Source organism: Artibeus jamaicensis, unplaced genomic scaffold (genome assembly GCF_021234435.1).
Source record: "Artibeus jamaicensis isolate MK-2021 breed Jamaican fruit bat unplaced genomic scaffold, CSHL_Jam_final contig_64, whole genome shotgun sequence".
In the NCBI taxonomy this organism is placed as follows: Eukaryota; Metazoa; Chordata; class Mammalia; order Chiroptera; family Phyllostomidae; genus Artibeus; species Artibeus jamaicensis.
This window is the reverse complement of record NW_026521911.1, coordinates 13,006,744-13,033,228: the sequence shown is the minus strand read 5'-3', so window position 1 is coordinate 13,033,228 and position 26,485 is coordinate 13,006,744. Positions and strand designations below refer to the sequence as shown.

The 26,485-nt window shown below is 37.1% G+C and overlaps 1 protein-coding gene, 1 long non-coding RNA gene and 1 other non-coding gene across 14 annotated transcripts in view; 1 reads left to right on the top strand and 2 right to left on the bottom strand.

The window, feature by feature from the left end:
- Positions 1-666: 666 nt before the first annotated feature.
- LOC119065547 (uncharacterized) lies at positions 667-4,964 on the bottom strand. The gene is made up of 3 exons (XR_005085610.2): positions 4,783-4,964; positions 3,418-3,508; positions 667-801 (listed from the first exon to the last, which is right to left on the bottom strand). It is a non-coding gene; the product is annotated as an uncharacterized LOC119065547 (long non-coding RNA).
- Positions 4,256-26,485, top strand: part of PICALM (phosphatidylinositol binding clathrin assembly protein) — a 124,741-nt gene continuing 102,511 nt past the window's right edge. For 3 of the 12 annotated variants that reach the window (XM_037167617.2, XM_037167616.2, XM_037167615.2), the window contains exon 1: positions 4,256-4,727. In XM_037167617.2, coding sequence (XP_037023512.2) covers positions 4,598-4,727 — 130 coding nt within the window. In that variant the 5' untranslated portion in view covers positions 4,256-4,597. The remainder of the gene's footprint in view (positions 4,728-26,485) is intronic. The other 9 variants (XM_037167632.2, XM_037167619.2, XM_037167618.2 and 6 more) reach the window with 4 other exon arrangements.
- Positions 23,816-23,918, bottom strand: LOC119065557 (U6 spliceosomal RNA). The gene has a single exon (XR_005085614.2). It is a non-coding gene; the product is annotated as a U6 spliceosomal RNA (small nuclear RNA).

Here is a 26,485-nt window from a genome sequence, read left to right as displayed (position 1 = left end):
TCAACTCGATTTCTGTCAGTTCTGAGTGATGGTTGTTCTATATTTTAGTTGTAATTTTGTGGTGGTTGTATGAAGAGGAGAGCCACGTCTGCCTAGGCTGCCATCTTCACTGGAAGTGGCATCCCACTTTCATTCCACTTCATAATTAGTTTTTAATGATGATTCAGGGTTAAGATTTGATTAATCTTTCCTTTTAAGGCATGGATTATATTTAACAGCTAGGCTACATATCATCTCTAAACAAGTATAAAATGTCCAAATACACATTGCAATTATAAAATCAAAAGTGGCATTGAAAATTGGAAAATTCCTGAAAGTGTGGTGAGAGTGTGTTAAGGATAAGAAGAGAGCCAAATATATGTGAGAGAACTTGGAGGTTACCCTGATTATTTCTTTTCAGCATGCTAGGTGGAGCAGTGTGTATTTAAGGCCATACAGAAGTTTATGACAAGGTAAAAGTACATGAACTAGTGTCATGAGCCACTTAAGCCATGAGAGCCTACGTTCTAAAATCAAACAGATTCGAGATCTAATTCTAGCTTCCCAACCTAATAGCTAAGTAAATTTAAGCAAGGCACTACACTTTTCTTGAGCCTCAATTTCCCCATCAGTAAAATGGGGAGAAAAGAAGTATATTAAGCATGGTAGCTAATTTAAGAGGCACAATTTAATTTAAAAAAGTCAAATCCAACACAGGCTTTTCTGGTCATGCAATTCTGGGCAGCATTCCTCCAAGGATTTATTTGGGGCCTCAGGGTTCTTCCATCTTGTGGTTTTAAGCTCTTCTGAGTTCCTTGAAGTCTTCATTCAGCAGGTAGATAGGGGGGAAAAAGAGAATGTTCACCACATGTAGGAGTTTTTACATGTTCTGTGGGCCAAACTTTAAATCGCTTTCATCATTTCTGTCCATATTCTGTTGGATAGAAATCAGTCACATGATCTCGATTCATTACAAAGGAGGCTGGGAACTATAGTGTGTGCTCAGAAGAAAAGGAAACAGTTTGGTGAACACAGAGCTGTGTCTGCCACTTAAGGTCTTGAACTAATTTTAGGGTTTAACTGAGGTAGGCATGTAATGTGCTAAGCACAAGGTGAGTAATAACCTAAATAAGGACCCCACAGTTGGAAGTGGAGTACTTGCTTTGAGGTTCTAGCAAGAGAGCTCAGCTAACAGTCAAAGAAATGTCCTTACTTTTTGGTAAGGTTATATAAGATTATGATCTTTAACTGATGTGGCAGCATCAGGAAATATAAACATAGAAAGTTGAGGGAGGAAGGGTTTGCCAGGTGTTCATATTAACATAGCTAGCAGAATGTCAAAACATTATAATTTCAATGACTCTAATGTCTAAGAAGAATGGGGATAGGGAGCTGAGGGCTCATTGGAATTGGGAAAGGGGGAAGAGTGAAGTAATAAGGAGTAAAAATTTTGGTCAATCCTCTTTTCCACATTTTTTTTGTTGCTCACTCTCTTTTAAGCCATAGACATTATAAAGGTTCATCAGGTGTTCAGCATATTTTCTTCTCATCTGTTGCCAATTAAAATATTGTAAGAACTTTGAGAACAGAGACCATGTTTGTCTCACACGTTATTATACTTTAGCATCTAGTAATGCCTAGCATTTGAGTTTGCGAGCAAGAAATATTTGTTGGACGAATTTATCCTATATTCGTGGTTGCTATGGGTCTTGCCTAAAGGGTATAGGTAAAGAACGTATCAGAAAGAAATGAGTTTTTAAATCTTGCTTCTGACACTTTAATATCTGTGGGATTCTGGGACTTCTAAGACTTAACTTCTAAAACTTACCTTTTTCCTCATATTAAATAGGCATAATACTTTCAGAGTTATAGCAATGGGAAAATTATAGGAAAAACTTTATGTATGTAGTGTTTCCAATACATAGAAGCCATTCAAAAAACTGCTATCCCCCCTTTCCATTTTAATTTGGGAATCATACTTTTAAATTTGGAGAATCTAGGAAATATTATGTGCTATTCAAGTTTTTCCTTCTGCTTTTGGTTCTGTTCATTTATAATGAAAACAAATAAGCTTCAAGATGGGGGTCAAAGTTAAGAGCTGATTAGAGCCCTGCCTGGGAACCTTAGTTGGTTAAAGCATCCTCCCGATATGCCAAGGTTGCAGGTTTGATGCCCTGTCAGGGCACATACAAGAATCAACCAATCAATGCATAAATAAGAGGAACAAACTGGTTTCTCTCCAACTCTCTCTCTATTCCTCTTTCTCTAAAATTAATAAATACAATTTTAAAAAAGGAACTAAATCCCAAAGCATTGATAGCTTCACCATTAGAACAGTATTTAGCACCTAGAGTAATGCTTGATGCATTGTTGGTGTGCAGTACATATTTTTGAAATACAGTGTAAGAATTAATAAGATATTGAAATGAGGATGATGCTCCAGACAATTATGGAATGGACATAATGTAAGTGTGAAAAAGTGAGCAGATTTTATCAAATGAGAGGTTTGGTGTTTCCAAATGGGTGAATTTCAAATGTTTTCATTCATTCATTCAACCAGCACTTTCCCTAAGAATGAAATATTTAGCTATTGATAGTTAAACATCATACATCCCTCATCAGAGGGTTTACCAGTGGAGAGGCTCAGTCCAATTGTAACCTATTTAGTGGAAACCATAGAAAAGTAGCAAGGATGTCTACCATGTCTTGAGAATTGGATAATTCCATTGCTAGATAGAAACAGGGCAGCAAACTGGACACTAAACCACAGATGGACTGCAGATGCACTGAAGGAAATCATTACAATTTTGTGAAATTTAGGGCTGGCTTGACTAAGACAAAGCCTGCTGGTTTAAGAACTGTATGTTCTTGGCAAAAGCATGGTGTTGCAGAATTTCACCAGCCATAATGGAAAAAAAAGGGGAGGGACAAGAGAATGGGAGGATACAACAAAATTCACGATATGATACATAAAACGTTAACTATCTATTAGCTTTGCCTCTTTTGAGAGTCACCAGATTGAAGCACCGTATCTAGATTTGGCTGGCAGATGGTGTACACAGACTTTCTGAGTATGTTAGCATTTCATTTGAAACTAGCAGGATTACATAGGAATGTTGTGGTAATTTAACATTCATATAGATTTTAAAACATTCCCAAACCTGGGTTAAATGTGGGGCCCTAATAACATTTTAAAACTCTTTGTGAAATAGATCTGTATTTCACAGAAAATTCATAGGATGTAGTAATTCCTCTAAAATGTCTCCAGGGTCGTGTCAATGTCTTCTTTCCCTGAAAAATGTGGTTTATACGAGAGAAAAGGGGAGAAAGATTAAATAAACCAGGGGAGATGGCAGGTAGTGATGCCTGTTTTTGAATGGGACTTCTCACTTCCTTCCATGGTCTGGATCTTTAATCACCGCCATCAGTTAACCTTACAGGGTTCAAGCTAATCTCTGGTTGACATCATCCAACTTCTTCCTTTTCCAAATTCCAGTGAAACTATGTGTTTCCTGTCCTGTTTGACGCCCTAGAGAAAGAATAATGGCTGGTTAGTATCTAAATTTAGACAGGCAGCAACGTGTCGAGTTTTCAGGGACAAAAACAGGTGACATTTCCAAGCCGCCCAAGAAAAATGGGGAAAAAATCCCAACCCTCTTGGAGTTGTTAGTGAGCAGGGAGGGCTTCTATAGTTCCACAATAGGGAGAGGCCTGGGGGCAGGCTCAGAAAATGGGCCCACTTAAGTCCATTTCCTTTTTCCTTAGGCAGGAGGATGGCCGGGTGGGGGTGGGGGTGGGAAATGCATTCCTAAACATATTCCTGATTATGCTAGGGAAGCCTGGGAAACCAGAAGTCTGACAGCTCCTGCCTCCCGGGGTGCTACGAAGACAGCTGCACCTCCGCTTTGTCGTGATATTGGTTTCGACCAGAGGCATTACGGCAACCTCGAAGTGCGGTGGGAAAGGGGAGTGGCCGTCCCCTAGGGCACAGAACTCGACGTACCTCCCCCGCCCCGCCCCCTCTCTGTGACCCCAGCGGACTCAGCTTCTGGCGACCTGTTGGCAAGAGTATCACGTGACGCGGCCCGCCCCGCACTCCCCGCCCCCCGCCTCGGGCGGCCCTCTTGTTGCGCCCGCCGGGCGGGTTCCAGCACGTTACACGCGGGCACCGCCCCGCTCTTCCCTCGCTGAGCGAGGGAGGGAGGGCGGGCGTCTAAAAGGAAGGAGAAGGAAAAGGGGCGGGAGGAGGAGGGGCAGTGCTCCAGTCACGTGACCCGGGGCAGCCCGGAAAGCTCCGAGGTGGAGCCTGGCGCCGCCATTTTCCTGCAGCTGCTTGTCCCTCTTACTCTGCCCGGCTCCAGCTGACCAGGGAAGGGGTGGGCTGAAGTGAGGCGGGGGGAAGGGGAGCGCCCGGCACCGTGCCTGACCCCGCGGGTGACACGAGCCTGTTCTTTCCGGCCTGGGTGGCAGCGCGCGGCCTTGAGCCCCGCCCCAGGCCGGCGGGCGGAGAAGGAGCCGGTGAGGGTAGGGGTGCGGTGGGGGGTGGGGGTCCTCCGGCACTTGGGGTCCCAGTCCCCGCCGGCTGCGGAACGGGAAGGGTGGCGGAAAAGCCGCAGAGATGTCCGGACAGAGCTTGACGGACCGTATCACCGCCGCCCAGCACAGTGTCACCGGCTCCGCCGTATCCAAGACAGTATGCAAGGCCACGACCCACGAGATCATGGGCCCCAAGAAAAAGCACCTGGACTGTGAGTGAAGCCGACGGCTGTGCCGCGGCCCATGTGTTTCCATCTCTTTTCTTACCCCTCCTTTAGCTGCCTTTTCCCTCCCTGCGTCTTGTCTGGCACGGTGGGTCCTGAGCTCGTTCCAGCTGTATTTTCCTTCCATTACACCTGCCTTCACGGTTTCCGTTCCCTGTCTAAAAATCCCTGACAAGCCACTCCCCTCCGGGTTCCTAGGGGACCCGAGCTTCACTGACGGTGCGCCACGGTGCTCCAACGTGCCTCGCCACCTGGCCTCTCACCTCCCTGCTTACTCCGTGTACTGCAGCCTCCCTTTCATCCCACCCTGGTTGCCTTTTTCCGAGCGTCTCCCGCTTGCTCCCGGCCTCACCGTCCCATTGTTTCCCATTAGCCTTCTTCGGGTTTCCGTAAACGCCTGCTGGCTCCAACCCGAATCCCTTTTTCTCAGCAACCCTGAGGGCTGCTTCCCTTCAAGTGATGATTCCCACTTCGTTTGCTCCAGTAGCCTCTTCTCCTGTCCCTTCCTCGGTTGCTCTCCCACCTTTGCAACCCACATTTGTGTTACTTTGCCTCTGTAGTTTCAGTTAAATTCCTCCGTCTCCTTTTATTTTAAATATCCTGCTCAATACCCGACTTTAATCCCAGATTACTTTCTTCGTTAAGGTGGAAATGAAGGGATTCTGTTTGGTTTAGGGAAGCTTTGTGGAAAGTTGGGATTTTTAATTGCCTGTGGTGGAGTTTAATCATTGTATTTTCTTTTTTGGTACTGGGGTAAGTTGTGAATGTCAGGCAAGCCCCTGTCCCTCCCTGCCTTTGTATGTGTGTGTATGTGTGTGTGTGCGCGCGCGTGCTAATGGGGATATGGGAAAAGGTTTGCTATATGGTATCGATTCCTGGAACTGTTAAACCTGGCAGTTTGAATTTAGAGGCTTGAGTATGAAGCACAGACTTTTGGAATTCAAAATGGATTAATAGTCCAACCTACAAATAACATACATGTCTTTAAAAACTGATGAAAAATATTCGATGATACTTGAGTTTGGACTTTATTTTCATTTTATACTAGGTGTATTTTGGGGGGGACTAGCCTTTTTTACATGGTGTAATACATCTCCATTCACTAACTCGAACAACCACTAGACCTAACTCCTCCCAACTTTTTCCAAACCTGGAAGCTACCTGTGTTATCCTCCTTTTTCTTTCCACTCCTTTACCTCAAGGTACAAAGCTCAGTGGATTACTCAAGCTTTGACTCAGTGGAGTTTTAACCCGAAACTTTTCGGGGCAAAATAGGGAAATAGGTGGTGTAAGAAGTTCCTTTTTCACTACTCTGACTGACTGAATCCTTCATGAAAGTTACTTTGCTTTACTTTTACTAATCGAAGCAAGAGTGTGCCAGTCCTGAAAGGAAATTTACTGACAGGAGTCTTGTTTTGATTTCTTATTTGGACTTTGGCTGTAAGTCTTCAATCAAAAAAATGTACAAAATGTGAATTCTTCCAAGAATACTTTGCTCATGAAGTACTGATAAAACAAGTTATTACTACAGACAAACCCATTATTTATTGTGACTGGTTCCTCTGCTGGAAAAGTAAGAAAATATACATATCCTTACTGCTTGGTTCTTTTCTGTGGTGCACAAGTCATGCAGGCTGCTTTCTAACTATCAGTCGTTGCCTGTGTAGAGAATGCAGATTATATTTAAATGGTGATGTTGTAATACATAAATTAATTAAAAAGCAGTGAAACTGTAAGTGATTTTTTTATTATCTGATATTTGGAGTAGACATTTGTACTGTTTATATCTCTTCAAATGACTACTTGGCTTGCTCTACCTAACCTTATGGTATGCTCTAACACTGTGTTCTTTTGTTGTTGTTGTTGTTGTTTTAAATATTTTATGTACTTTAGAGAGAGGGAACGGGAAGGAGAAAGAGTGGGAGAGAAACATCAATGTGCAGTTGCCTCTCATGTGTCCCCCACCAGGGACCCAGCCCGCAACCCAGGCATGTGCCCTGACTGGGAATGGAACCTATGACCCTTTGCTTCACAGGCCTGAGCTCAATCCACTGAGCTACACCAGCCAGGGCCTCTTTTATTGTTTTTTATTTTTCTTTTTAGTGATGGGGATGTGAAGAAATTACTTGTAACTGTGAACTATGTATTGTCCTCTTCCCTTACTTCAAAATAATAATTTACAAGAATAGATAGAGCTTTGTAAGGTTCTTACAAAGATTTTTTGTCGTACTTCAAATTTAGCAGTTATCTAAGAAGGTCAGAAAATAGGCTAGGTAAGGTTAGGATGGTAATTCTTACTTGGGGATTTATGAATGTTAACCTTTCCTCTGTAATAATAGAAGCTACTGCGGATGCTAGCTGGGATTTTAAGTTTGCAGGACACTCTCATGTTTATAGTTCTTTTTCTCTACCACTTGTGTTTATAAACTCCCACTTATTTAGAATTTGAGTGTTACTGGTAATGTTTGATTTTTTAATACATTTTCATATAAATAAGGATCTCCTACTGTTATTTCTTCTCAGATTTTTAAAATATAGTGATACTATTTTTCCTCTGTTGTTTAAAATGCATTTCTAATCAGAATGAAATAACTTTTAGTCTGACCAATGAGTAGTTTTTCTAAACACCTTCCATATATACTTTAATGTACTTTGAGAAAATTGAAAAGGCTATCACAGTTCTGAATCTTGACACCATGCATTTTAAGCTTTAATATATGGATGATTTTTCCTCTTATAGGAAGTTTTCTTTCTAGTGAAAGCTAAGTTCTGTTGCATCTTTTAATGTCTGTCCAAACCATTGCCTACTTAATTGAACCTAATGAAAACTATTTCATTATTTATTTATTTAGATAATTTTATTTTTTAAGTGTTTTTAACAAGAAGATGCTTAAGGACTTTTCCCCTCTAAGACTTTAGAGTGTGGATGTAGTTCTGTGTTCTTCCCTAAGATCTTTCTTATTAGGAAGTGATCATTATAATTGATGAATTAAGGGCTTAGTTGATGCTGTATTTTACAAGGTCTGACCAGGAAGCATCCAGCCATGTATTATGCAAAAGAGAGACATTTATTGAAGAAGATATAAGATACAAGAAACATTGTCATTGTCATAGGACAATGACGTCTCGGTCCCCTTCAAAGTAGGCACCTTGGGATCTCACACAGTTCTCCCACTCGCCATCAGTGGCCCAGTTGTATTTTCCTGAGTCTCATCAAGGGTCTGAATCTCTTCTCTTTCAAAGGTGATTTTAGATTTGAGAAAAGCCAAAAGTTGCAGGGTGCCAAATCTGGACTGTAGAGTGGCTGAGTCACCTGGGTGATTTGATGTTTTGTCAAAAAACTGCACCAGATATGATGCATGAGCAGTTGTGTTGTCCTGGAAAAGCTGACAATCACCAAGATGCCCATAGTTGTGGCCTTTTGGATCATCTGAGTCGTTTCTGTGGAGGAATGCTTAAGCTTAATGCAAAATTTGATGCAGATTCATTGTTCTACTTGCTCCATCATTTTGAACGTGATGGCCACACAGTACATATGCTCACTCAGCAGCATCCTCATCTCCCACTGACTGGTACAGTGAAGTTGTAATGGTTCACACATGCGCATTCCAGTCCACTTTCTTTGGCTGTCAGGTTACATCAATGCCACACATTGTTCTCATTTTATCAACAGTGGTCATATACTTGCTTAAGAAAGATTGTTTGCTTTGCTTATAGGTGTCAGTAGATAGTAGTGTTACTTAGTGTGACTCTAGTGTGAATAGAGTTGTCAAACTTGAAACCTATTTGTAAAAATGAACATGATTGAACATGATTTACATTTAAGTCCAGGGCTTTTGTGGCCATGATCAAAGTAGATGACTAGCAGTCCATAAGAGTTCAAACATGAATTTTAACGACTTCAATTTGCTAGGCACTTACTAACCATTATCTAATGTAACCTTCTCAGTTGTGGGAGAGGGAAACTGTGTATAGAAAGTAGTCTCTGACTCCATTTAAAGAAGGCATAGAATGCTTAAAACATCCATAATGATAAAAATATAGACAAACACAATTTTTTAATTTATAAATTCTTAGTTAAAAATTCTTATTTAACAACCTTTTTTATATGAATAAATTTTTTACACTTGTTTAATTTACTGTCCTTGGGCACTTACATTGTGACATGTTTCACTGGAATGTAACATTTATGTTAATGGCTATAATGGCTTCACTTTTTTAACCATATTTTTCCCAATTAATATTCAAGGATATCATTCCAGATACTATCTGCCTTATATTCTCTGTGACAAAATCATGTTCTTACTAAGCATCTATTACAAAGGTGACAAACACAAGGCTCTTGGGCTGAATCTAACTCTCCACCTTGTTTTATCCAGCCCAGCACCTTGTTTCTACCCAGCGGCAGTGCTGAGCTCCTTGCCCCTAGTTAAGGAGTAGTTACATTTATACAGTCCTAAAATTACATTTGACCCTTTGAAAGCAACTGCAAGGCTGATGTGGCCCCCAGTGAAAATGAGTTTAACTCCCCTGATTTATTATAATCATATCTCTATGGTAGATACAGAATAGGTATTTGTGTGGATCTAGCCCTACCTAATTTTAATTGTTGAAACTTTTTTTCAAAAGTAAGAGTTTGTGAATCTTTTGAATATGTACATGGTGAATTGTATTTGAATTAGTGGTTTGTGTAACCATTGAAAATGTATAGAAAAATACAAATAGAATTAAAAATAAAAATACAACCAAAAATATTATCTTTATTAAAAAAGGAATATATAAGGTATTGAAATGCACTTGAAGTAATTACCTTTTAAAACAGATGTCTTGATTTATAATGTCTTTAAGGGTATCCATTGGTTGCTTTGTGTGTATATTGTCAAGAAAGTATCCAGTGACAGGGTTTGATTTTCAAGAATATGCATTTGAGGAAGATATATATTATCATTATTTGGCCTATTCTGTCACTTAGTTTTTAATAGTTCTGAAATACAGAAAAATGGTAATAAAGTCAGTGAAGGTGGTAAGGTGACTCCAATGAAGGTGGAGTCAATGATAATATTTGATTACATCAAGTGACAGATGTCAAATGCCTGAGGTATATAGTAGAACTCCATAAATGTAAAATGTTTTTCTCCTTGATATATCTTAACTGTGTTCCTGAATAAAAAGTATTTTAAAAGAGAAACTCTGAAGAGAACCTGACATAGCCATTTTGGTACCTGTCTGATTTATAATTAGCAAATTCTAAAATATCTTTGTGAAGTAATTAGGCTTTACTGGTGGACTTGTTTTAAGAAATACTATTAGATTGAGAGAGTTGCAGCCAAGATGGAGGTGTAGGTAGATAAGCTTGGCCTTCTCACTCAACCAAAAGAAAGGAACAACCAATTTAAAAACAAAAAACAACCAGAACTGCCAGAAAACCAAACTGTATGGAAGTCCAACAGCCAAGTAGTTAAATAAGAAACATTCACCCAGATTGGTAGGAGGGGCAGATATGGGCAGCTGGGGTGGAGAAGACACATGGCAAGGCAGCGGCTGGTGGTCTGGGTGATTCCACATTGTGTGAGGATGAACTGGGAAGAACAACTTAGGAGTGAGGTAGACTGCACAAACCACGGTTCCAGCGCTGGCTAAAGCCTCAGAACCTCTGGCTATAAAAATCTGTAGGAGTTGTGGTGATGGGAGAAACTGCAGTCTCTTGAAAGCAGAGTGAGAGCTGAGCAAGCAGCATTGTTCCCTTTCTGACCCCTCCTCCATATACAGAACCATAGCATAGAGAAATGAGTTGCCCCACCCTGGCAAATACCCAAGGCTCTGTCCCTTACAATGTGACAGGTGCACTGACACAAAGAAATATGGTCCAAATGACAAAACAGGTCAAAACTTCAGAAAAAGGCCTTGGCTGGTGTAGCTCAGTGGATTGAGCGCAAGCCCGCAGATCAAAGGATTGTAGTTCGATTTCCAGTCAGGGCACATGCCTGGGATGCAGGCCAGTTCCCAGCAGGGGATGCATGAGAAGTAACCATATTAATATTTCTCTCCCTCTCTCCTTCCCTTCCCTTCTAAAGATAAATAAATAAAATGAGAACAAAATTAAAATAAAAAAAAACTTCAGAAAAAGAACTAAGCAATGAGAAGATACAAACCTGTTAGCTGCAGAGTTCAAAACATTGGTAATAAGGATGCTCACAAATTGAGTATTGATGCAAATAGGGTAAGAATTGAAGGTTGTGCAAAATGAAGTTAAAAAATATATACAGGGAACTAACGGTGAAAGGAAGGAAACTGGGACTCAATGATTTGGAACAAAAGGAAGAAATAAACATCCAACTGGAATAGAATGAAGAAACGATTCAAAAAAATGAGGAGAGGCTGAGGAACATGTGGGACAACTTTAAACATTCCAACATCCAAACCATAGGGGTGCCAGAAGGAGAAGAGGAAGAGCAAGAAATTGAAAACCTACTTGAAAAAATAATGAAAGAAAACTTCCCTGATGTGGCAGTGGAAATAGACATACATGTCCAGGATGCTCAGAGAGTCACAAACAACTTGGACTGAAACAGGAACACATCAAGACACATCATAATTAAATGGCCAAAGATAAGGAGAGAACCTTAAAAGGAAGAGAAAAGGAGACAGTTACCTACAAAGGAGTTCCCATAAGACTGCCAGCTGATTTCTCAAAAGAAACCTTACAGGCAAGAAGGGCTTGGCAGGAAATATTCAAAGTCATGAAAAGCAGAGACCTACATCCAGGTTACTCTATCCAGCAAAGCTATCATTTAGCATGGAAGGGCAAATAAAGTGCTTCCCAGATAAAATCAAGTTAAAGGGAGTTTATCATGACCAAGCCCTTATTATATGATATGTTAAAGGGACTTACTAAGAAATAGAAGATCAAAAACTATGAACAATAAGATGACAACAAACTCACAATTATCAACAACCGATCCTAAAATAACAAAATCTAAGCAAACAACTAGAATGGACATAGAATCACAGAAATAGAGATCACATGGAGAGTTATCAGTGGGGAGGAGGACGGAGGAGAATGGAGGGAAAGGTACAGGGAATAAGAAGCACAATTGGTAGGTATAAAATAGACAGGGGGAGGTTAAGAATAGTATAGGAAATGGAGAAGCCAAAGAACTAATATGTACAACCCATGGACATGAACTAAGGGTGGGAAAGGGAAATTTATGGGATGGGGGGTATTGGAGGAAGAGGAAGAAAAGGAAGAAAAAAGAATGGGACAACTGTAATAGCATAATCAATAAAATATACTTAAAAGAGAAAATACTATTAGACCACATTTTTAAATTTTTATAGCAATGCTTTTTATGTTTACTATATGTTTTATATATCTGAATCATTTTTAAAGGTGTCTTTGAATTTAAATTACAAGTACTTGCTGAAAAAATGAAACTTCCTATGACTTGATTTTTTGGTTCTCATTTGATATGTGAATTATTTGTATAAAATTAGATATTTTAAAAGTATGTTAATTATTCAAAATAACCAATTTAATTAATTGTCAGAATCGCTTTAAATTGTTTATTTTGAGCCTGATTATCTTTTTTGATATTTGATGTGAAATTTCACCATAATGTATAGAAAGTCACTTCTCTTCTGTTCCACAGTGCTTAATCCTATGATTTCTCCCTTAAGATCAAAGAAGAAAAATAAACTTAAAGGCTTCTTGGCAAGAGGTTAGAGCCCTACTGTGAAGTAGGGTTACATTTTCAACTAAAGGCTCTTAGTATTTGCTGTTCGTATTCTTTTTGGTGGCTGAAGTGGCATTTCCGTTACTTTGTGTTCTGTTTCAGTATGTTCCAGTTAAACTGCTTTATATATACATTTCTCTAGAGATTTGAACTTTTTTGATTTAACTTTTTAAAAACCTCATGTGTTTATTGTGTATGTGGTTCTTTTCAAGGAGAAGTAGTTTCTGGGCAATTAGATTTTACTAATGATATTCCTTTAAAAGGGAATTTTGATGAACCTAAACTTTTGTATGAAATATTCAATGTTGTAGTTTTCAGATTACCATAATAAGGATTTCTTGTTATATTGGGATATAGTAGAAATACAGCTAGACTTTGTGCGTATGCCTAGATTGACTTTATATTTATTTAACAAATACTTATTTGTGCTTATTTTGTGCGGGGCGCTCTACCGTACTGATCATTTTACGTTTATTAACTAGTTTATTTCTTTCAATAACTTTGTATGAGAGATTTTATTATCACCATTTTACTAATTTGCCTGTGGTCACACAGCCAGAAAGAAGAGAATTGGGATTTCAATCTAGGTAGTCTCTCATCAGGTCTATGTTTTCATCTTAGTATGACTTCTTATTTAGTACTTTTCTCTTTCAAGAAATGAATTAACCATATTCATTTATTCATGGCAGTGCCTTAAAGTGTGGTCCTAGGACTCCTGGGAGTCCCCAAAGCTTTTTCAGTATATTTTGAGGTAAAAACTGTATTTGTATACTAAGGCATTATTTGCCTTTTCTGTTTTCATTCTTCATGACTGTACAGTAGTGTTTTCCAGAGGCTGTGTGGTATGTGATATTGCAGCAAATGAATGCAGTAGCAGATAATGAGAATCAAACTGTTTCCTATTAAGCCAGTAAATGTTCTAAATGACATTGTCTTACATTTTTATTTTGGAAAATAGTTATTTTCATGGAAAATATTAACATAAGAGCTTTTAAAAATGAGTTAATAAATATTTTAAATTTTCTTCATCTCTAGTAGTAAATATCAATAGAGAAAAACCATATAACCAAAACTTTTGGGAGTCATCAATTTTTAACATTGTGAAAGTTCTAAGTCTAAAAAATGTAACTAAAGAAGAGCGTGTTTTAGACGGGAGAAAAGGATTCTTTGAGAGGAACTACTTTTAAGAGGTCCTTTAAACTCTCAGAGTAATTTTGGATTTGATTTGGTAATTTACAGTGACCCAATCATTGGAGGACTTTAAGTAGGAGATATGGCATAATCCTTTGATTATGTCATATATTAAGTATATTGGAAAGAATGTGCTGTGTGACTTGGAAAGGGGACTGCTGGAGGCAAAAAGTCTAACTTTAATGCCCCCCCCAAAAGGCCTTAATAAAGCTTTTCATTATTTGGGACTCTTGATTCATTTTTCTCCCCCTCCCCCTTTTTTTTAAACATCTTGAGTTATTTCTGTTCAGTCAAGCATGTTAGGTGTCAATTATCTCAGTAAGTTCTTGATCCCTGAACTATTAGACTTTGCATGTACCATTTTTTTAGCTTCAAAATGTCTATTAGACTTTGCACGTAGTATTTATCCTCAAGTACCTTCATCTCTCTCTGTCAAAACAGATCCATCCTTCCTTTAACTTGCTTTTGTTGACATTCATATTTAAAGTAACCTCTTTTATTACTGAGTAACTAACTCCCACTGGTCTTATCATTCAGGCATTATTGTCACTATTTAAAGATTATACTTTTGTTTAACTGTAGTTAGTATCATACTTTTATACATATTTTGGGTTCATGTATGCTCTCTTTATGGAATAGGAACTGTTCTTTTTGTACTGTTTTATATGTCTTCTTCCCACAATACCTAATCAGTAATCCTGTGGGTACTCAGTAAATATTGAATGATTACTTGTAATCTCCTTTCACAGCTCAGACTTTTCCATGAACTTATAACTTATGTCTATAAGTTATAGACATAGCATAGACATATGTTCTGACATTTAGTATTTTTATGGCGATTATCTTAGTTGTAATTACATGACTACATATATATATATATATAAATATATATATATATAAAGTCAGTGAGCACTGATAAAAATGTAAGTTGCTATGTCATTCATGAAACACAGGTGGTGTTGAAGGGTCTGGTTTTGTTTAGCTTATTATGTGGTGTGTTCCAAAACACTGTTAACAGTAAAAAAAATTTTTTTTGTGGGGGAGAGTGTTACAAATGTTCAGTTTGAAAGCTATGTTAAAATGAATGTTTTGAAGATATGTTCTAGAAAGTATTGTAGAAACTAGTTTTAAGAATTAAAAAAGGGTCTAAAAATAGATTTCAAATGTTTATCAGAGCTGCTTCCTTTTACACCTTCAGGGGGTGCTTATCACATTGCAGTCTATGTGTATTGTGCCTCCAGAGTATAAATGTACGGCAGACTTACTTTAGAGGTAAGGAGGGATAAAGTACACTTAATAGATAGTCAAAATGTAAAAGGGAAGAAATGAGCCTTAGAATGAAGCCACATAAGTTTGAGGCAAGGGCTAGAGTGGTAAGAGTGATGGTGATAGTTGAAACACTGAACCTAGACTATTAGTTAACGCTGGGGCTAGTGGGAATAGCTGAAAGTTTTCTCTGGACATTTGGAATTTCATCAGCGATTTCTGAAAACATTCTGGCGTTTATAGTCACAAACTTACTACTTGAAACCAACCTAAGTATTGTAATTTTGCTCAAGGGACACGTCTTCCAAACAGTGGTTGAGGAAGCTAGAAATGCTTTCCAAACTTGGCTCACTAAAGGTTGCAGATACACTTTACATGTGACTTCATAGGGTGTACTTGGTTGCTCTGTTTCATTGTACCTGTTTCTACTGATTAATTACATAATATATTAATAATCAGGTAGTCTTATACGACTATAAGCTCTTAGAACAAGGGTTTTAGTTTGTATCTTTAAAAACTTCATATGCTGGTAATAGAGGTAGTTATCTTGTGAATACTTAACAAATAGAAATGTACCTTTTAAATATATCTAATATAAAAAAAAAGTCTTACTGTAATTCAAGTGTATACCAAAGAGTAAATAACAGGTGGTATTCATACTGGAGAGGGTTGGCACACCTTTATGATGTAGTTGAAACAGTTGTTTGCAATTTCAAAAATTTATATGGAAGCATAAACAACCTGAATAGCTGCAACAATTTTGAGAAAGAACAACAAAGTAGGAGGGATCACAATACCTGAATCAAACTGTATTACAGGGCCAGTGTAATCAGAACAGCCTGGTACTGGCATAAGAACAGAGACATAGGCCACTGGAACAGAATAGAGAGCCCAGAAATAAACCCAAGTCTCTATGGTGAGTTAATATTTGACAGAGGGGTTAGAAGCATAAAATGGAGTAAAAGTAGTCTCTTCAACAAATGGTGTTGGGAGACCTGGACAGCTACATGTGAAAAAATGAGACTCGATCACCACCTTACATCATATACAAAAATACTTTAAAGATGGATAAATGACTTAAATACTAAGTTCTGACACCATAAAAGTCCTAGAGGAAAACATTGGCAGGAAAATCTTAGATATTCCACACAGCAGTATTTTTACCTATATGTCTCCTAGAGCAAGGGACATAAAGAATAAACAAATGGGACCTCATCAAAATAAAAAGCTTCTGCATGAATAAAGAAAACAGCATTAAAATGAAGAGAGAACCAACTGTATGGGAAAACATATTTGCCAGTGATACCTCAGACAAGGGTTTGATTTCCAGAATATATAAAGAACTCACATGAGTCCACTTCAGGAAGACAAACAACCCAATTAAAAAATGGGCAAAAGACCTAAACAGACATTTTTCCTTAGAAGGACATACAGAGGGCCCAGAGACACGTGAAATGATGCTCAGCATCACTAGCTATCAGAGACATGCAAATTAAAACCACAATGAGATACCACTTCACACTGGTGAGAATGGCCAACATAAACAAATCAACAAACAAGTGTTGGAGAGGATATGGAGAAAAGGGAACCCTAGTGCACTGTTGGTGGGAATGCAGACTGGTGCAGCCATTGTGGAAAACAGTATGGAATTTCCTCAGCAAATTAAAAATAGAACTGCCTTTTGACCCAGGAATTCCACCGCTGGGATTATACCCTCAGAGCCCTGAAACACCAATCCAAAAGAACCTATGCCCCCCATATGTTCATAGCAGCACAGTTTACAATAGCCAAGTGCTGGAAGCAACCTAAGTGCCCATTAGTAAATGAATGGATCAAAAAACTAGGGCATATTTACATGATGGAATACTATACAGCAGAAAGAAAGAAGGAGCTCCCACCCTTTGTAACAGCATGGATGGAACTGGAATTATGCTAAGTGAAATAAGCCAGGCAGTGAAAGACAAATACCAAATGACCTAACCTTTTAGTAGAACCTAATCAACAAAAGAAATGAGCAAAATATAACCAGAGACATGGAAATTAAGAATAAATGGACAATAACCAGAGGGGAGGTGGGAGAGGATAATGGTGGGGGGGAGGGTTTTCAGCAACAACTATAAAGGACACATGGGTAAAACCAAGGCATGGTGGAATCAGTGGAGGGAGGTGGGGATAGCTTGGGTGAAGTGGGAGTGGTGGGAGGGAAAGGCAGACAACTGTACTTGAACAACAAAATAGTTGTTTGCAGAAATTTAATTCATGTATGGTATTGAATGATTTGAAATATTGTCACCTAACTAAAGCTAATGTGAAAAGGGGATTATGATGTAAAGTGATTTTTTTTGCAGGTTTTAAATTGAGAAATACATAATTCACATAACATAATGGGTTTTCTTCTGAATGTTTCATATAAATGGAATCATGCAATACGTGGCCTTTGATGTTTTTTTTCCAGTTAGCATAATGCTTTCTACTTCATCAATATTGTAGCACTTTTTTCTTTTTTATAACCTAATAATATTATCTTGTGTGGGCATACCATACTTTGATTATCCATTTACCTATTGATGAACATTTGGGTTGTTTACTCCTTCAGACCCACTAAAAGTAGTACTGCTATGGACATTTGTGTATAAGTGTTTGTGTGAACATGTGTTTTCATTTCTCTTGCATATTTTTGAGGAGAAGAGTTGCTGGGCTGAGTAATTATATGTTTAACTTTTTGAGGAAATACTAGACTGTTTTCCATAGCAGCTGTACCATTTTACATTCCCAGCAGCAATGTGAAAAGGTTCCAATTTCTCCACATTTTTATCAACACTTGTTATTTTCAGGCTTTTAAAACACTTTAAAAAATTTTATTGTAGTCATCCTTGTGGATGTTAAGTCGTATCTTTTGGTTTTTGATTTGTGTTTCCCTAATGATTAATGATGTTGAATATCTTTTTATGTGCATATTGACCATTTTATATCCTTGAAAAAAATGTCTGTTCAGATTCTTTGCCTATTTAAAATTTGGTTCCTTTTATATTTGGGATGTTAGAAAAGTTCTTTACAAATTTCAGATAATAAATTCTTATCTGATTTGCAGACACTTTTTCCTGTCCTGTGGCTTGTCTTTTCACTCTTTTGATAGTGTCCTTTGATAAAAGTGTTTGATTTTGTTTAATTTTTCTCTTTTTCTTTGATTACACTTTTGGTATAATATCTAAGAAATCACTGTCTAATCCAGGGTTACACCAATTTATACCTACTCCTACGCGTTTTATAGTTTTAGCTCTTGGGTTTGATCAAGTTTCAGTTAATTTTTTATATATGGTGTGAAGAGGCAAGGTGGTGGGAAAATTAAGGATATTTTTGTTTTTCCTGTTTCTTTGAAGTTGACATGGAATACAACTCTATAATCTCTGTGTAATATGGAAATAGAGACTAGTGAGGGAGAAAAAAATTTCCTGATGGCAGTCTGTAGAACATCCTATTGCTCATTGACTGATAAATGGAAATACCTGAGTCAAACATTCTTTCATCTGAATGGACCACTTAATCTAATCAAAGAACTTTTTTTTTAGGTTCTCAATGTAGTCTTTTAAATGTGTGAAGAGAGAATATGTGGTTGCATGAGTAACAACAAGAGTTATTTTTGTCCACAGAATAGTGTGCATATTTCCATGATATCTTATATACTTCCTCACAATATTTTTCACATTATTTATAGGTGTCGTGGGTTTTCTTTACTATGTTAAATATAACATAGCAAGTATGTAATAAAAAGATGCTGAACAAATGAAGGAGGATGAAATTTTCATGGGTGGTTTCTAATGTATTACCACATGGTGTTTTAGGATTTTTTTTATATAAACCAAGAGAAAGATTGCTTTTGGAGTAATAGTCTTTGCTGTGAGTAGTGGTTGTTTGAACTTGTGTTTTCATGATCAACTAAATTTTTATTGATTGAAAATGTGAGGAATTATAGAAGTTGGGAAATAAGATTCCAGAATTAGGTTGTGTAAAATTAAGGCAGTTTGACACTCTAAACTGTTTTTTATTTTCATGACATACTTATTATTGGTATATTTGACTGAAAACAAGTAAGCTTAGCTAGTCAGATCTTGGGTTTTCTGCTTTTCTTCTATTATTATGATTATTATTTGCTTGTCAGTGGTTAAATGTGAATTCCAGGGAGTCCTGGATTTTAGACTGTGTTGTCTGCATCTGATAGCAGAATGCTGTAAGGCCTTGTTTGCTGAGTACTTGTATGTTTTGTTATATGACATTGGCAAAACATGTAAAGTTTGAATATAGTCAGAAATGAAGTACATGACTGTAATATGCTATATTGAATGAGCTGGGCATTGATCTTGGTTGGCTTCTTCCTACCACCCTCTTTAGCTATTTATGTTCTTTCTCTCCTGGTCTTAGGACTCTGGTGAATTGCCTGTGGAAATTTAAATTAATTTTCTTTTGAAAATTAAATGAAGATAAATCTTAATTTGTGTACTTAAAGATCCAAGAGTTTTTATCACTTTGTGTGACTTTTTCTTGGAGACTCAGGCCTGAGTGGAAAAAGGATTATAAGACCAAATTGTTTGTTATCTCATGTTATTTTAGTAAAATTCTCTAGGAAACAACTGTATTAAAATCATTTTCTTGCTCTGTGAGCAAGAATAATGGGGCAAAGTTTCTGAGATTGACTTCTGTTTAACATGGAGCAGTACAGCCAAAAATCCTGGTCAGAAGCAGAAAGCGTAGTGGTAAGGGAGAATGACGGAGACAAGAATGTAAAGATGAATGACGCTTGATTCTTACATTGAAAGGAACTTGAAACCTAATAATGAGAATGTTCAAATAAGTAATTGGAATATGTTGAAATAAATGTATAATACTTTTTTACATAAAGTATTAAAGCATTAGGGGCTGGAGTAATGAATTTTGAAGTAGGTTATTGATGGCTTCATAGAGGAGGTAACAGGGATTTTAAGGATGAATAGCAATTTGCCAGATGGACAAAAGGGTTCCTCTTAAATTAGCACATTCTATGACGTAGAGGCAAGAAAGAGCATTATGATTTGCTTGGGGAAAACTACATAGTGGTATATGGTGGAATACAAAGTATTAATGGGAGTAAGGGCTGGTGAGGCTGGAGAGGAATCCTGTAAGTGTCTTGTAGGGACAAGAGTCAATAGACTGGTCTCTTTAACCCTCTTCCTCAAGTGCTCGTTTTAGAATCCTCTTTCCTTCCATTTATTAGCTGCTTTCCTAACTTTAGGTGCAAATATTATGTACTCTTTCATTTTCCCAAGTAATTTGTGGTAGGGTTATTGAAAGGTATAGGAAGGATGGATGCATAGTTCTGTTACCATTTGTGTAGGGCACTAGATAACCTTTAGTACCTGAAATTCAGTTTCTGAATATTGTTATACATGGTGGTTTGGGTCTCTGAACAAATAAAATCAGGTACTACAATCTTCTGGCTTTTGTGAGTTTCTCTGAAAATCAGGGGTTTTTTAAGTTCCAAATTTATTAATGAACTTATTAAACTGTCTTATCTGATGATGATCAGTATGACTAGAAAAAGTTTGATAAACTAGTTAAAAGTCAACACAGTTCTTGAGTGGTATTGTTTGAGCTTTATGATTTAACTGTGGACATCTATTTATCTGCAAATGATACATTAATTATTAGTTATTCTTAGCTGTTTAAAGATGGATCTTTACCAAATAGGTATTAGTCTTGGGGAAATTAATATACTCATTAGCAATTACATATTGAGTGTTTATTATAACAAAGATACTGTGTGGGGAAAGATTAAGAAATCCAAAAGTGAAATCACTGGTCATATCCTCAGTCTATTAAGGAGGATTACATATACAGATAGCTATATTTCCAGGCAAATGTGAGATGTGTTCACTGAAAATCAGAGGGGAGAGATACTGCTTTTGACAAGGGGGGAAACTGGGGCTTAAATGGTAATCAATGAGAAGTAGGTTTTTCAGATGGTGGAAAGAGTATGGGCAAACATTTGTAGGTAGGAAGGCTGGAACTCCGGGAAACAAAGGAGTTTGTGTTTAACTGTAGAGGATAAATAGGGAGCTTTGTAGCCAGGGGAAGGACAGGTTGTGTTTAAGTAGTAATAGTAATACAATTGGAGCAATTGTCTGAGGGCTAGATTGTGGAGAGAGTATGGATTTTAATCACACGACCTTTAGATGTTTCTCATATCCAGGTAGCTTTTGGCTATTGTAGGTGAAGTTGGACCATAGTTAGAGCTGATTTTCAGAATTGTGCTAGATGTTTATTTTCTGCTGCCAGTGTTAAAATAGACAAGGCAAGGAGTTTTGTTGATCTTGAAGCTGAAAGTTAAATTTTGCTGTTTTAGGTTTTTATATTAATTTGATTATTATAGACTGCATTAATACTGGCCATATATGAGGTTTGGAAGTTTCTGAGTCTATATTGCACAGATGTTTGATAAAGTCTGAACAGAAGTAATGTGTATCACATTTTGATATGAAGATAGATTTTTTTTAAACGTTAAAGGAAACTTTTCAGTCTTTAAGTGTTGTGCAATACAGTCTGCATCATGGGAATAATAGCTAAGATTTAAGGCACCCGTTCTGCTTTGAGCTCTTAAAATGTGTTAACACAGTTAATCCTTATAAAAACTTACTGACTAGGTAGTCTTATTAGCTCTATTGTACAGATACATAAACTGAGATACTACCTAGTAAAAGCAAATAGAGAATAACTTTAACATTTACATATCAATTAAGGATCTTGAGTAGAAGTCAGTCAGTCTGGAGACTCTCGTAGTTCACCGAGAACCTTTAGGCAATGGGATATAGTTAGGAGAAAATGTTTCTTTGATAAAATTTCTGTAAATATGTAAGATTACATTTGGAAACAGCTCTTTCTGTACTTCTTAAATTGTTAACATGATTTCAGAGGAATAAGCCCTCAATTGGACTATCTGGTGCTGGTCCCAGCTCCATATGAGTTTAGGAAAATCCCTTACTCACTTAAATTGCATCTCTGCTCTGCTGTTTTGTGATGCTATATTTGTGCCTTTAACTTTTTGTTCTTGGCTTGGTGCTTTGGAAACTAAGATTAGGGACATTTTCTCTGTGAGCTGTTGCTTCATTCTCTATTAGACTATCCCATTGATCAGTATATCATCATTATTTGAAAAACAATGTGAATTTACATATATTACTGCCATTGGGAATAAGGAGCAGCATTATTTTTTATGATTTTGTTTTAAGAGGAAATGGCCAGCAAAATGAGTTTTTGTCTGACTTTATCGAAGATAATGTGAATAATGTAAAATGTAAAAGTAACTGATAGTAAAAAACTTCATATTATCCTTTTTGGTATATGGGACGGTACTCCAACCAGCTTAGCCACCCAGACAGAGCTTGTATTATTAGTCTTTTTAACCATGTTTCAAATGTTTGCTTCTCTGAATTTTTCACTTCAGTCAGCCAGGTTGACAAAAGGAGATTTATCTTCCTTTCAGGTTTGTCTCCTTTGGGCATGTGTGTCTGTGTCTGATGCCCTTGTTTGGTGAGGGAGGACAGGACCCATTGCTCCATCTCTTTCCCCCTTTAATGAGCCATCACTGGCAAACCATGGGTAGTGTTGGTAATCAAATTGCTTCCCTATCACTCGACAGAGGCGTTTTCTTTTTTTTTCTCTTTTCTACACTCTTACAAGGTGGAAGACCCAGAAAACCCTAGAATTTATTTTTAAAATTGTGTATTCTTCCATGTTTAAACTTAAGTCACCCTCAAAGTATTCTCCGTTTGATGAAGGACACATACCACTGCCCCAAACAGTTTTTGAACTCATTGATTTTGATGCTTTTAGTGCTTCTGCCATTTATTTTGTTTGTTTCACCTCTTTCCACAACCGCAAAATGTTTCCCTTTGAGGACTTTTTCATTGGGAAAACAAACAACCAACCAAAAAAGAAGAATCGCTGGGGATGAGATCAGGTGAATAGGGAGGGTGGGGCATGGGGTCATGCTCATTTGGGGGAAAAACTGCTGAACACTCAGCCAGGTGTGGGCAAATGCGCTTGTAAATCACCCATCATGAAATGGGCAAATGCGTTGAAAGAGTTTAAAAAAAATTCACTAAAGCTGAATGCAGCTTCCCACAACACCACCAGCTGGCACACTGAAACAGATGGCTTTCTAGATCACTCATCTACCAGGGGAAGCGTGTACTAGAAGGGAACCACCCTTGATAAGATAATTCTAGGGGTTTTTTTGGTTTCCTCCTTTTGTATCATCTTGTACCTGTATCTCTTGAAAACAGGGACTGTACCTTTTTCATCTTGGTATCTCTGGTACCCAGAAAATAATAGCTGGTGCATAATAGTATCTTAGTAAATATTTAATAAATCTTTGATGAAGATTTATTGGAGATGAAGATAATGGACTTTATATACTTGGCTAGTGAACTATTTGGTTAACAGTTTTTTGTTGTATTTTATAAATGTGAAGTTCTTGTGCAGAATTAATCTCTACTTTGAAAATATTCACATGTGATCTTGGTCTTTAGTTAGTTGGTTCACTTAATAAGTTTATGTGTTCATGCCAGGATTATGAATTTGATTTCTGAAAAAGAATGACGGTGGTGGTCCCTTAACTGTTATCACAAACTAAGTGACTTAGACTAGCTAATTGTCTTGCATTTGTTGGCACTTGGTCATAATGGGGGATCAGTTGAAGTTATATAATGGACCATCACTAATCCATCACTATATGATCATTTGCACAGTAACATTATCTTTAAATTATTGGTTTAAATGATGAATTTATGAATTATTGCCTCAAACCTTATTTTATCCCTTACTTTAATTTCATAGAACCATGGAAATCAAAGCATTATTATTGTTTGCTTGTTAGAAGGACTGTGTTTCTTTGCACGAGGGCCATGCTAATCTTCTTGTTATTGTTCCAGTTTTAGTGTATATGCTACCAAAGCAAGCTCTAGAAGGACTGTCTCTTGAAGTATATATATACAGTGACTGTGTATCATGGATAGGAATGCATATATCTACTTGTTAATGCTAGAACTGTGTCATAGGCCAAGGCTGTGTCAGTTGTTCTGACTAACTGCTTACTCATTTTTGGCCTGTAATCTTTTGTTTACCTATTCAATTATTAAGAGCAAAAACAAAGTTTGCTTTTACTTGTATGTGTACATGTAGCAAGCTTTGAGTTGACTTGCCAAATACAGTGTGAGTTGTCTTTCTCTTTGGTCATCTTTTTACCTTTTGTGACTTGAAATTAAATAAGCAACTTACTGGTGTAGTTTAGAATAATCTTTAGTTGTATTCAATATGTAATTTTACTTAGGAAAGTTATTTTAAAAGTTGTTGATGCCTTTTTTAACTGCCAAGTTTGTCTTTATTTATTTTTTTTAATGTTTTTTAGATAGAGGGGAAGGGAGGAAGAAAGGGAGAGAAACATTAATATGTGGTTGCCTCTTGCACACTCCCCATTGGGAACCTGGCCAGCAACCCAGGCATATGCCCTGACTGGGAATTGAAATGGTGACCTTTTGGTTCACAGGCCAGCACTCAGTCCACTGAGCCACACCAGCCAGGCTATTTTTAGATAGCATTTTTGGAAAGAGAGGGACAGGGTTTTTGGAAAGGTGTAGCATTTATATTAGGCAAGTAGAAAATAAATAAAACTGATTTTATAATTGCAGTTTCTACCTTAATTTTAGGTGAGCTGTCTTGAGCGAATTGGTTTAGTTTTGATAGATAAGGCCATTGTGAACATTTGTTGGTAAATGGATTGCTCTGCATTGAATTTGTATTTAAAAACTGCATGTTCAAGAGGGTTATAGGATAGCTGCATTTGATCTTTTGATATGAAACTAAAGGAGAGATCTATTTGTTCTTTACATCATCACTTTGTCTTCTGTTTTTAGATTGGGAAGAAACAACCTCGTTATCCTTATTCCCATTTGTACATTTCCTTTTAGAAGTAAAGCCAGCTGTATAATGACTGAGAAGCTGTGGTTTGGCTGGTAGTATTTCCTTCTGTATTTTTTTCTTTTCTCAACATTAGCTTTTGTAACTTTTCTTTACAGAAATAACATTAATTTTGTAGTTACCAGGTTTGGAATTTGTTACATTTTAATTCATGTAAGATTATAGACTTGGTACACTATAAGCACTCATTTATTTTTGTTCTTCATATTCTTGCAACATACTGTTTTGAAATGGTGACAGACTTTTAACCAAGGCATTTTACTTTCAGGTGATAATCTATAGCACATGCCAGAAACACTGCATGGTACATCTGAATATTGGTAAAGAACAACCTGCTGACTTAAAATTTAGTTATAGAATTTGTAACTGGCAGTTAGATTAGGAAGCTATTTATAAAGTAGTTTAGTAGGCTGAGACACTCCTTGACTAACTGCAGGGAGAAAGCCATTTCTTCCTATCAGGGGAAACCTTTTAAGAAGAGAAGCTTAAGCTGCTTCCTATTTTGGAGCCTGTACACTTAACCTAGAAGTGTTTTTTCTTTTACTTTGTTATCAGAGTTTTGTTTTCCTAACTTAGCCAGTGACCAATCCAGAGGTAGTCTGGCTTTTTGAGGCCCTTTTAAGCATAGTTTACCTACTTAGAATGATTACTTCTTTGGGACAGATGACTGGAAAACTAGTTTTTGTATTTCTCTCATGTAAAATCATATAGTCACCTAAAATCTGGTGAGTTGACTTAATTTGTTTTTTAACATTCTTGCCTTTTTTTTAAACTTTGCTTTATAAATTAAATCTTGTGATTTCTGAGGTTTTTGGAGATGAGGATGCCCAAAATTCTTGAAACCTGCTCCTTGTGAACTTGCATAATATGCCTTCCTACATCTAGTCAACTTTAGTTTATTGTAGCCAAAATGAAGGTGATGCTAATGAGCAGATACTGTACCAGACATGCGATCATTACTGTCCGTACTAGGAATTAGATTTGTGAGGGCTAAAAAGAGAGAATGTGTGAATTTTAGAATAATTGATGGCAAGACTCAGACCACTTGGAATGAAGAGATAAAGAATTGAAAGAAAATATGTATACCTTGTATATCTTTAGGCATCTCTCTGGTGGCAAGAGTATTGTTTTAAAGTATCTAGTTCCAGCACAGCTACTCCTTTGCATTTAAATTTTTACCTTGGAGATAAGAGAGCACTCCTTGCTTGTCACAAGGCTATTGAAATAATCAGATGACTAAGGATTAAAAGAACTTTATAGAATGTTTAAAAATTTGCATGTATAAAGATTTTGCCCCACTCTTCAGATCAAGTGCAAGTAACTATGGTAACACTTCCCAGTTGAAGAAATTGGAGTTTATGAACCTTCTAAAGAAGATTTTGCAGAAGTCAGTGAGTTTGAAGTGGTTTCATAATACTGTATTGGAAAGTGATGGAGAAATAGTCTACTAAAATGAGGGGTAAACTTACCAATAAAATATGGCACTAAGTAAAACTAATAATTTCTATTATTGGTAATGGTGCTTTAAAGCTTACAAAGTGTTCTATG